General features: G+C 38.2%; 1 protein-coding gene across 1 annotated transcript; it reads left to right on the plus strand.

Annotated features, from left to right (window-relative positions):
• Window positions 1–1,192: 1,192 nt before the first annotated feature.
• LOC145772227 (uncharacterized) lies at window positions 1,193–12,003 on the plus strand. Its single transcript, XM_082584078.1, has 5 exons — window positions 1,193–1,536; window positions 7,815–7,950; window positions 8,903–9,077; window positions 9,741–9,898; window positions 10,492–12,003. The coding sequence occupies exons 1-5, from the start codon at window positions 1,302–1,304 to the stop codon at window positions 11,003–11,005; spliced, it is 1,218 nt and encodes a 405-aa protein (XP_082440204.1). The 5' UTR covers window positions 1,193–1,301; the 3' UTR covers window positions 11,006–12,003.
• The last annotated feature ends 401 nt before the right edge of the window (window positions 12,004–12,404 follow it).

A 12,404-nucleotide genomic window follows, 5' to 3' on the forward strand; every position in this document is an offset into this window, starting at 1 on the left:
AAAACGTTGATACGACGTAAAATATGATTTAACACTAAAAAGTTAATGTTTAAAAGACTTAGATCTTCCTCAGCACCTGAAGCAAACAGAATGATAAGTGGCAGCCTTGGCTTACAAACTACTTGGCATTGTCCTTCAATGGGAGCCTGAAGAGGTAGTTGAGAGGTTTGAGGTAATGTCAGAAAAGAAAAAGTTTTAGGAGTAAAATATTTTTTTCTGGTTCAATTTTCATGGTTGCTCAGAAAGGATGGAAAGTCTAAGTTTTACTGGAAAAATTGAACTGAATTTTATTGAAAAGAAACTGAGTCTTATTATGCTCAGTTAGATATTACTGGCTATTATAAAAGACATGTTTCACTATTTCTTGACAGTTCAAATCTGATCCCAGACAACAATCTGCAGACGTTGAAGCAATGTAAAAATGACGAATTTTGTTGTTTGGAATGTTTCAATCTTTGTTTGACAATATTCAAACAGTTGCACAATAAATGAAAATGATTCAATGATGTTTTGTAATCACCACTATAGGCAAGTATCATCCCTTGTAGTTTCAAGTGGCGACGAAATAAACTTCTTGTAAGTTGCAGCTTAATAAGCCTCTGTACAGTTGGTAAACTTGGAAAACTTTCACCATTTTTTTTTCTAGTTTTCCTCCTCCCAGTATATCGTATGCTGTGTAGCTGAGACATGACTCATTTGCAAATCATTTTTCCTCCTGACTCATTTGCAAAGCCAAGCAGATTGCAACTCAGCATCAACGCCGAGAATGAAGCAGAAATATCAAAAATTTGCGCATTATATCATTCATCATCATGTGATTATTCTTCAGCAGTAATCCTTCACCTAAATGTAAACATCGATATTTTGTTACACAAACTTAGTTTAGTATCATGATATGGCAACGCAAGCTTGATCGTACGCACTAGAGATTTAAGGTGGAGTGTGGTGTGCGCAATCCTGGCCTCAGACTACACAAAGTTTATCTACCCGGCTCAGCATGCTGGAATGAAGGTATAGCGAGGTCTCTGAGTTGTACGTTTTATATCAGACAGGTTTTGTTTTAGCTTCTGGTGCGAGATCTTTCCTAGGAAGCATGCTGACCCAGTAATGGGGCTTGCTTTGGGAAAAGTTAGGGGGTATTATTTAAAAATATACGTATCAAAATTATGTTTATTTTCATCCCACAGGTTATTTGACGACGGGTAATCCCCGATACCTTAGTCATTTGTTGTCGTGACTATTAGCCCCGTGACATATCTCTAAGCGATTCCATTGGTTGCATTATCTATTCGAACTTTACCATGACGCTGTTTGACAATATCTTCATATTGCTTTGTTTTTTGGCAACCGCTTCGACAAGGGATAATCGCGCCCGACATGAAGTCACTGTGACGTCACCATCACTCAACGAAGATACGTCATCGACACGTCATGTGCTGCCACCGAGACGCATGAGGTGCCCCTACCGTTGCAAGTGCAACTCGTACACAAGAGAAGTCAATTGCGCCTACAAACGGCTTGGGGACGTCCCCAGAGGTGAGACAAATGTCCGAAAGTTGAGTGTGATGTCATCAGTAGGCTACGTGTACCCATCAGTGTCGGATTATGACCTCAGTAGTCGTTTGCATGTTTTTTTGTTATCAGACAAGAGTATCAGTCAGCATCCTATTGGCCACCATGTTGTAATGCCATATTCTGATGCAAAACGGGGTTTTAATTTTTTACCCCTCTAATAATCAAAATCAATGTACTTTTAGCAAGTGTGAATGTGTGACATACCTTTGCTATCGCTCAGTGTAACATTTCAAGCGTGGGAAGTAATTTTGATTACAACTTGCTTGCTGTGTCGTAAGCTTAACTCTGATTTAAGAGGAGAGGATAGAATTTCGTTCGTTAAAGTGATTGTTGTGATTTATGATAATTTATTATGTTTTTGCCCTGGGTCAATTTATGAAATATTCACTGTAATTTTCACTGTAAACAAAAACATTGCTTACAACTTGTTTAAACCAAACCAAACAGTTTACTTCACAAAATTTATTCATTAGATTTCTATTAGGCTACTATGTAATAATGCATCAGTTGAAAGCGAATCTCTCCTTCGCGAAGGGGTCGCATATATCTTACGTTTTGTACGCAATTAGAATGTTCGAAACAAATTGTATTTTGTCAAAATAGAACAAAAATTTTTAATGGAAAACTTAATTCAAACCGAATAAAATCGACGAAAATTTTTTTAGAAAAAAAAGTTTTTAAGAAATGCATAAAAATACATAAAGGTCTTGTTTCGATCATTCAGCGTGCAAATATTAAGTTTTTATGCTGTCACTTTGTTTCTTTTAAGCTCATTTTAATAATGAGTTTCAGGACAATGTTGATTTAGATTCAAATATTTTCACCTTTGTTTTCAAATTTTAGTGCCAAATGTGTTTAATATCTAGATGAAACTCTCAAAGTAACAAAAGAAAAATGTTTAATATTTGCAGCTTTCCGCCATTTTTGGACCGGTTTTGTTTTGAAATCTTGAATTCTTTTGAAAGTTACAATTTGTAATATTTGGGTTTAAAAATTTATCTTAATTACTTGAAACTGTCAAATTTAAAAGGTATCCAAATTGTGAGGTTACTCAGAGTGCGAGGCTTTGTCTTAATCGATCATGAGAAGCGCATCTTTGCCAAGAAAGGTAGGCTACAAAAAATTTAAAATTTAAGGTGAAATCATGTAATTTAATTTCAAATATAATATACAACAAAAAATAAAGTGTAAAAAGATGATTTGAAGAAAAGGTTTACTCAAATCACAAATACACATTAAACTGATACTTACAATCCATAAAATTAATCTAAAAATGCTTTAAAAAATAGTTTGAGATTTGTTAAAGCAATTTATCATGAAATGAATTTACCGAAACCCGTTACCAATAATAGCCAGTTACAATGATAATGATCATAATTATGCAGATAAGACGCTCAATTCTCAATTATGGCGTTTAAAGCACTTATTATATTAAACCACCGACTTGTGGTTAAACCATGTTAAGAAATGTTTACTCTAATTTAGCTGAAGCATTTTAAAACACCCATGTATTTGGTTATGGTTCTTACTTAGCATGGTTCAACTTTGGCGCCGCCACCCACTTGGAAACTATTTTAATTCTTTGACTGCAAACGATTTGAGATGTTTGGAAAAGCTACATTGAACTACCTGGATTTCTATGTAGAAAGCTTAGCTAGTTGTTAAATCAAGGCTTGCGTTGAAATATCTTTTCAAATCCTGGGCGTTTGCAAAATTTCATGTTATGAATTTTGTTCCTTTTAATTTTCATAAAAAAATATTACGCAAACGAAGCAGTTTTATGTTTCATAAATTAATCTTAAAGGATCCGAAATATATTTGATTAAACTTGGATCAGGTTCTGATAAAAAGACTAATTCGGCACGTTTGTAATTAAAATATAAATCCAAACATGGCTCGTTCCAATTAAATCTCATATACAAACATCAAAATTGTTTATAAGTTGAGTAGCTTTTGCCCCAAGTAAAGAATAAATATTTGGATTAAAAAAAATGTAGTTTATTCGCATTGAAATGAAATACAATTGCTATCAACAACAAAAGATTATCTTTCAAAAATTCGTAGCCTATTTTTACTTAAGCTGAGCTCAAGTTGCTTTGATATGTTGCGAAGAAAAAAGTCAGTAAATTTTCATGTTTTTGTATTTCTGACCTCACAGTCCTTTACATATTGACGCTTAAAGCTTCAGTTAATATAGATTCATTTATTTTTGATTTTATTTGATATGAGGCACAAACGTATGGGCCTAATTTGGCCGAACGAATTTGTTCGATAACACTCAACCAGCAAACTACAAAGCCATAGCTTAAAGTTTGCTTTAAAAATTGTAAGAAACTTTTATTTAAATCAGCTTAACAAATCGGGCAACACACATCACGTTTCCTTGTCTCATTATTGGCAAACTTAAAAAAGTTCTTTTGTTAAGATTGACATATTATGTCAATAAAATGCAACATGTTCTCAACCGACAGCACACACTGGACCACTCAGATCATTTAGTTTTCCTTGCGTCAAACAGAGCGGATAGAGGTTTGCTAATATGTCAATATGTCATACTGGTCGAATTAGTTATTGGTCATGTGTTGTGCCAGAGGTTGAGCATTCCTTACTTAAAAATGTATAGCTCCAAATTAAAAATCGCAGTACACGTATAAAATACATACAAGGTAAAGCGATCAAATCTCAAAAGTCCTGTTTGTTTTTGAATAGTTTGAAGCGATACTTTGGAGAAGTGTGTGTGAGGTTTAATTGGCTTGGCTGCACGAGGGTTGTAGTTCTTTCTTCATTGACTAAATGACTACATGAGAATAACGACTCAGTGATGACTACAATAGATTGTTGGCATCATAATGTGGCATTGTCCTTGCAGGTCATTGTTGTTGTGTTAACAGCTAGCTCTTGGTCCGAAAACTAATAAGTTTGTGGCAAAACTATACGTTTATGACATGTGGTTTTGCTTCATTCATTATGGTTACCCTTGATTTTATTCTTTTTAAAACTATTTAGCCTAAATATGTGCTTTTGGCACACCTTCCAAGCAGAACAGCAAAATATTTGAAATATTAGACCAAATATGGCCAACTCACAACTTTTCTATCATTATTTTGTCAACAAGTGCTAGTCAAGCGTTAAATGCTACGTGCAGGACTTGAAATATGCAATCTAGGGGTAAATTTGAGTTATACAGACGCCACTCAAACTTTTAGAGAAGATTCAAAAAGGTTTATAATCGTTTATCGGTTGTTTCTCCTTGAATACGGTTCATCCAAAAGTTTCTGGTCAACTTAAAGGACTTTTCTTTCGATCACTACAGAATAGACGACAGCATAGACAAGGTCTTTTGTGATAGAAAACTGTTTCATTTTGACGCAATAATTTGATGGCAACATAAATAATGGCAAGAGCAAGAGATGAAGAGACGAGATTCGTGGATCCTCACATGTTTCACAAGGGTCCAATCATACAAGTATTGAGAAAATCTTGCAGTTGATTGACAGCTGAGACGAAATCGAGCGCTCTGCATCGATACGAACACCACCTCATTCGTTTATCATGGTCTTCGTCTCCTCGCTTCGTAATCAGCTGACCGAGGGGTAGAGTGTCTGGAGGATGATTAAAAGTCGTCGGTTCGACACCTCTCCAGAGCATGCGGTTGTGCTTTTGCAAGACTTTTAATAACATGCTCAGATGTGGACAAAAAGATTCATTGCATTCCCTTTGGCGATTTAAAGCTCAAACATCAAGCAATGAACCGACGAAGCCACACATGTGTGGCGAAAGCCGTCTAATAATTAATAAGCTTGTTTTCATCAATTTAGTGCGATGTCCTCTGTTTTTGTTCTTTATTTTAATCATACTACGCATCCTGCTGGATTATTGGTGAAGTCAAAGAAAGATTTTTAATTTTCAGTGATGAAGTTTTGTTTTCGAATTAAGCAAAAGCTTGAATAAGAGATAAAAAAAGGGGGATTCCATACTTGATTCAAGTGTCGGGTATGAGAAGATAAGGTTCTCATGATACTAAGCCTTCGGCACTAAGGAGATGGTGGCCAGTTCCTTTCTCTCGGCCGCCTTTCCTGCAGCAATTATGCCCACCCAATTTATTACACCCTGGGTATAGGTGAGCGGTGTTTTCAACAACCAGCTGAAGCCGGGAGTCGAACCAGGTTTGCATAATTGGATAGTCAACGCCTTATCCGTTGCGCCATCCCACCCCCATCCCAAGAGATAAAACCCTCACAAAAAAACAGGTCCAAAACATCGAGTGATCAGAAGTTTAGAAACGTTCGAACTTGTCGTCAGAGTCGATGTCCCACTCCAAGTTCACTGCAAGTGTTTGGAACAAAGCCAGCTGAATATTTTTAGGTCAAGCACTTGTTGAGAGCCAGAACCAAGTGGTGCTCAACATGTGAAAACATTGCGTTTGTTTGCAAATGAAAACGCTGACGTTCTTTTACATCAAATTAACGTTCGGACGAAAAAGAAATTAAATCTTCTTTCCACTTGTATGAGGCATCAATCACGATTGTGACGTCAACGAAGTCGGCCATACACTCCTGGAACGAACCTGTTCTCAAATCAAGATGTTTATCTTAGATTGTTGTGGATTTTTTCCCTCCTTATTGAAATAAGGACACACACTAAATCAGTGCTTTTTACATTGATTAAACGTCTGCAAGCCAGAATCTGTACCAACGCAATGACATTGGCTGTCGTGGCTTAAACCTGCATCAGGTGCTTGTGAGAATGAAACCTTTTTGCAAAACGAAATAAATGCTGCACAATGTCAGAAGCAAAACCGCTGCTGTATCCTGGAACGCTCTCTTGGTTTACCTGGAGCTAATCCACAAATCCGTTTGTTTTTATTGACAAATGCTTCGGGCAACACTTCGTATTATTTCAAACAAATAATAATGAAGTTGACTGTTAAGATTTTATTGCAAATATTGGGTAAGCAGCAGTTTGACACTGAACATGTGTTTTAAACCATAATAAAAATTTCACCTGAATCTTTATACAGTGTTTGCACGTAACGTAGTAATAGCCACTTCTCTCAGCATTGTGTATGCATCCCCATAGTTAGTCACGCTCTGCGAGTTTTTGTCACGTCTAAACCGCGATGTTTGGAGATTATTCAACGTAAACATAAATACCGACCGTCTCACAAAGCTTTCTGCAGTGAAATAACAAGTTTGGAAATATATCGTATAATTTTTTGGCTTTTCAAAAATTTTCGTGCAAAAAGGTTAAACAAAACTTTTTATAAATCTTTCACTTTGCAGTTGAGCCCATCTGTCGGTGGACGGATGCAATGCAAACAAGGTCAAGTTCACGTCAGCACTTCAGCAACTTCTTTAGCAAGCTGTTTGCCCTTCGCTAAAAGCTTTTCATCTTTCACCTTTAAGATCCATTTAAAATGATGTTTTGCTAATAAAAACACTTTTTGACAGGAAAAATTTCATTGTGTAATTTTTTGAAGAATTTAAACAAAAAACATTTGCTGAAAACAATGCCAGATATTCTGTAATAGTTATAGAGCTTTCGTCTTGAAATTAGCGCAATAAACTCAGCAGATGTTTTTCAGTTCAAGCTGTCAATCTTCCCGAACACTTCCTTTAATCTCAACCGAACAATTCAAGCAGTCGTTGAAAGACTAGCTTGCTTCGAAGTGATGTTATGTTTGCCAAACATGGGATCATGGGTCTTATACATGGCTCGCGCACGTAAGGGGTCTCCATTGACGTCACGATGCTGATTAAACTGAAAAAATTGGCTGGAATCACGTTTAGTTTCATCTCCCGGTGGCAAGCTGGCATGTTGTCAGCTTTCTGCTAATCTTCCCTCGTTTATTACACAACAAAGCCGGCTCGATTCATTGTTGAGTGAAGCCCAGTGAACAATACAATTTACTCAACATCGCCTCATAACAAAGATACAAAACTTATGGAAAAAAATCCAACAATTAGTCTTATCCATTGAAAGTCTTAGCAGATTTCCTCTTTGGTTTGAAATTAAAGTTTATGTTATTCAAAGCTGGTACACTTACATTGCATACACGTTTCTATCTGCTCTATTCAGACACATCACTTTTCTACTTGGGGATTTTGTTTGTGTTTTGGTGACTGTGTCTGACATCTTGCGTTTGGTAACCTGTATTTCCATTAGGAAGTAAAAACAAATTAAAATAAGTTTGAAACGTGGTATTTTACAGTTTTTCTTACAAATTATTATTTTTCCAGACATTCCAACATCCACTAGGAGACTGATCCTAACCGGAAATCGCATACGTCATATTCCCAACAGATCGTTTATGTTATTGCGCCACCTAGAGGTGTTGGAGCTCAGCGGAAATAGTATTGACTCAATTTCAAAAAGGTAAAACATTAACGACTCCTTGTATGTGATTGTGTGCTTTAATACTTATCCAATCTCTAAATATACGCTGCTGTCGGTGAATTACAATGCCGAGAGGATCAGTGCAGTTGAATACTTTGCATCATGACTACCAATACTACATATTAATGTTAATTGACGTTTTAATGCAATTTTGATAATTGCCACCGATCTTCTCTGGTCTCTGTTCCACCATGGGTGCACTGATTGACCGATGTCGTATTATACATGATGCTTTATATTGCTGTACTCCGCCCCGTTAGCTCAGTGGTTAAGCGCCCGGCTCAAGATCACGCGGCGCTGGTTCGACTCTCGTGGTGTGCGCTTGAACAACGCATTCCAGGACTGCTCTCCATTCAGCGGCACCTAGTGAATGGAACAATTCCCAGCAACAACACTTCAACAATCGAAAACTTCACTCTACCAATCTCGGTAATCGGCCCTGTGTCAAGAGCCTCTACAAGTATGCGAAACTACCAGGAATAACTTATCAAGGCTTTGTCAGTCCGAGGATGAGGACTCAAAACTATCACCACCACTCTCTTGCCCTAATTACTGTCCTGTCGGCCCTTTCTATGTCCTTTGTATTGAGCAACTGGATCTTGAGAATACACTTCACATTTTGCCAAATGTTGCTAGCACTTAGATAACTTAGTTTTGTAACTCTTACTAACTGAAATAAAAAGTAAACAATCAACAATAATAACATTTATATGCTGAACACTAATTAGGAACAGATTCAATGATATGTTCACTTAAAATTCATTTAATTTTCTTTTTCAAATACAATTAGGCCTACTATTGACCTAAAGCCTTGACAGCCTATTTTACCTTTGTTAGGATCTTCAGAACCTTCTTATTCAAATAGAATCATAGTATTTATTTGTGTCTGGGATTATCCGACGTGTTATAAAAATGACAATCTTTTGTTTAGGCTTTTTCGACAACTTCGAAAACTGACACGATTAAATTTATCTTCGAACAAGATAGAAAGTCTTCCTCCACGAATCTTCTCGAAGCTCGGAAGGTTGCAGACTCTCATTCTTCGTAACAACAAACTGGGGAAGTTGCCAATCGATGCGTTCATAGGACTTCCACAAGTCGTGCAGGTGAGTCTCATCATTGCATGGTGTTCAAGAGGTTGGCTCTCAGTGGCATGATTGACAGGCGGAACCTTAAAACTAAAGCTTAAGCTGGTAAAGGAGTCGCCGATTGTTTAAACAAAATAAACAATTTAAATTAAATGACATGATGCGTTCTACTGGTGCAAATTAAGCTAAACTACCACAAGATGTATAAAATTACAACCTGCTTTTATTCCGACGTTTCGTCAATCAGACCACGGCGTGATCAGACACGATTGACTTCTTCAAGGAGCTACAACAAGTAGTAACTATCTGTATACAATGGCAAAACAAAACACAAAATGCCTGGTGAACAGCCTCATTCAATTTTCAAACAATTGAAATATTACTAATTCAAACCAAAACTCTTGTCCATTAAAATAAAGCAGCGAAGGCTAATCTTAAACAACATATCGCTCATCACAAATTTTGATATTGAATTTAACTTTAAACTTTTTGCGTCACTTGTAACATAATAAAAAGATTGAATGAAAAAAATATTAAAGTAAGGAAAAAAATCTACTTCATAGCTTGAATTAAAAAGTCCCTTTTACTGCATAGTGATACCGTTGTCACAAGAAAACCGGTATAAAACTGCCACCTAGCGGGCATTATATTGAAAACTAAAAAGTTCACATTAATGTTCAGATTGATTTGAGCGCCAACTCTCTTCAAACGCTTGAACTGGAAATGTTTGCTGGACTTGAGATGTTGCAGAAGCTCTACCTGGATTCAAATCGCTGGCACTGCGATTGTTTGCTAAAGAAAACAGAAACAGGGTTGCGAAAACTAAACGTAAAAACTGGGTAAGAAAGACGTTTGTTGTTGTCATGATTAAACAAAACTGATGATTTATCGTTAGGCAGAACTGGCAGTGGCTTTATGCAAATTCAGATCAGCAGGCCATAGCTCTGAGAAAAGCCGTAGGCATTTCTCGCTAGAGCAGGGTACTGTGCTTACATGAAAGAAATCAAAGGCTATAGTCGCAGCGGCGCCACTGCGTAGTCTACCGCATGCCTTTAAGTGTCTTGTCAAAGACACAGCCATATACTCTTGAGTGGTGTCGAACCGGCGGCCTTTCGAACGTCGAACCTTGGCTCTCTCCACTCGGCTATGTAACCGACAAATGAAGGGCATATGCAAATTAACTGCACTGAAATTATACTATTTTTTTCTTCCACATTGCATCAAAAACATGGCGTTTACTTCAAATAAATGACAAACAAAAGCATACCCAGGGTTTAAGTCTCTCGTCAAACCTCAACCTTTGGAAAACACCTACTAACTTATAGCAGAGTAGCCCTACCATCGCTTGTAAACGCTAACTTACATGGTAGACTCAAACAAGATGTTGTGTACACTCTGCGAGTGATCATAAGATTTTCTTTCTGCTTCACAGGTACATCGTTTGCGACTCTCCAAGCCACCTAGCTGGGCACCACCTCCGTGACCGGCCTACAAGTTCCCTGTGTGGGGCTAGGGCCAACGATGTGGTCTACATTCTCCTCGGAGCTACTGCTGGCGTCCTCTCCATTCTGTTTGCAGTGTTCATGTGCAGGCGACGCATCGCCCCTAACATTGAGACAGCTGAATCTGCGGGAAATCAGTCGCGCAAACCCCGCAATCGATCGGATTCGCTCTCGAAGACCAGCCTCGTGTTCGATTCCGACAACGAGGTCGCTTTCCATCACAGTCCGTCGAAGAAGCTTGACGAAAATAACGCCGACCTGTTCAAAACATCCTGCGAGTTGGACGTTGACATCATTCCCTTGACTAGTCATGCAGTCTGCAACGCCACCGATGACGTTAGGCGGCTGACGTCATCAAGTCGAACGCCGATCGGCTGTGCGACGTCATGTCCGAACCTTCCCGAATGCTCGTCGCAACTGGACTGGTTTGCCCAGAGAAAGTAGCCGCAATAACCAGTGACGTCACCGATGACGTGACGAGTGACAAAGCGAGCAGTCGAAGCGACGAGGGGAGGACTGTTTCAATTGTGAATATTTGACGGGGTGCTACCTCGGTAAGCCCGTTCGTGTGATCCAGTAGCCTAGTCAGGAGTGCTTGTGTTTTTATTGGAAGAGGCAGCTACAGAGAAAGAATATTCGGATGCTCGGGAAATGAAATGACGTTTAATGACGAAACAAAAAATCGTTTTACTGACGTTTCGCGCACCATGACAATGCATATCTTCAGACTGAATCATAAATTTACACAACTTTGAAACAAGGATGGCACGCGAAACGACAGAGAATCAATTTATTTTTAACTTCAATGAACGAGCAATGCAGGAAATCTTACAACAAATTTAACAAAATCACGATTCCATCAACCGAATTGTTCAAAACGTTGATAGTGGTTTCTTTGAATAGCTACCAACCTTTGGCACATGAAGTCCTGCACGACAGGGTTTTATCTTGCCTAGAAATATGAAGCCAAGTGTTACCACAATTTTATATCGCCTAGTTATGTTTTGTAACGCAAGCACTTAAAAGCGCTTTTGAATAACGTAGTTTGCCAAGAAGGGTATCGATGTTGGCTACTGCATAATTTGTATATTAGTATGAAGCCGTGATTTACGTTGAATTTACATCTAAACACGTTAATCAATGTAAACGTGACCAGTTTTGGCTTGGAAGTATGCAGATCAACACTCCCTACACCGGGGAAGACCCACAATTACAAGTTTGTATTTTCGACCCAGGCACCCGTTTCTACCGGCACCACTACAATGACAGCCTGGCCTCGATTTGGTGAAGAGATTTTTGCCAAAACGGAGGCACAGCTTAATGAGTAGAAATTGTTTTCAAGTTAGTTAGATACCCGTATTGAAGTTGCAACTGTACATAATGTTTTCGAATTTTGTTGTCATGTTACTTTGTTTTGTTTTTAATAAATTATTGTCACCTGATTTAAAGCAACTGATTGCCACTGCGAGGGATCCCTATTTCAGTTTCAACCCAGTTTCGCATACTTGTAGAGGCTCTTGACGCAGGGCCGGTTACCGAGTTTGACAGAGTGAAGTTTCCGATTGTTGAAATGTTGTTGCCGAGGAACTATTCCATCTATTAGGTGCCGCTGAATGGAGAGCAGTCCTTATCGTGCGTTGCTCAAGCGCACACCCCGAGAGTCGAACCAGCGCCGCTTAATCTTGAGGTTTCGTCTTTCACGAAGTCGGGCGCTTGTCCAGCTGCTATTGCAACGGATATTGCCATACGTTGAAACGATGTAAGAGCAACTTTGGCAAGCTGGAAATGAGTAGTGGGAAATCAGTATAAACCGCTTCTACAAGAAACCATCAGGTTTCAAGCA

Source organism: Aplidium turbinatum, chromosome 6, assembly GCF_918807975.1.
Source record: "Aplidium turbinatum chromosome 6, kaAplTurb1.1, whole genome shotgun sequence".
NCBI classification, from domain to species: Eukaryota; Metazoa; Chordata; class Ascidiacea; order Aplousobranchia; family Polyclinidae; genus Aplidium; species Aplidium turbinatum.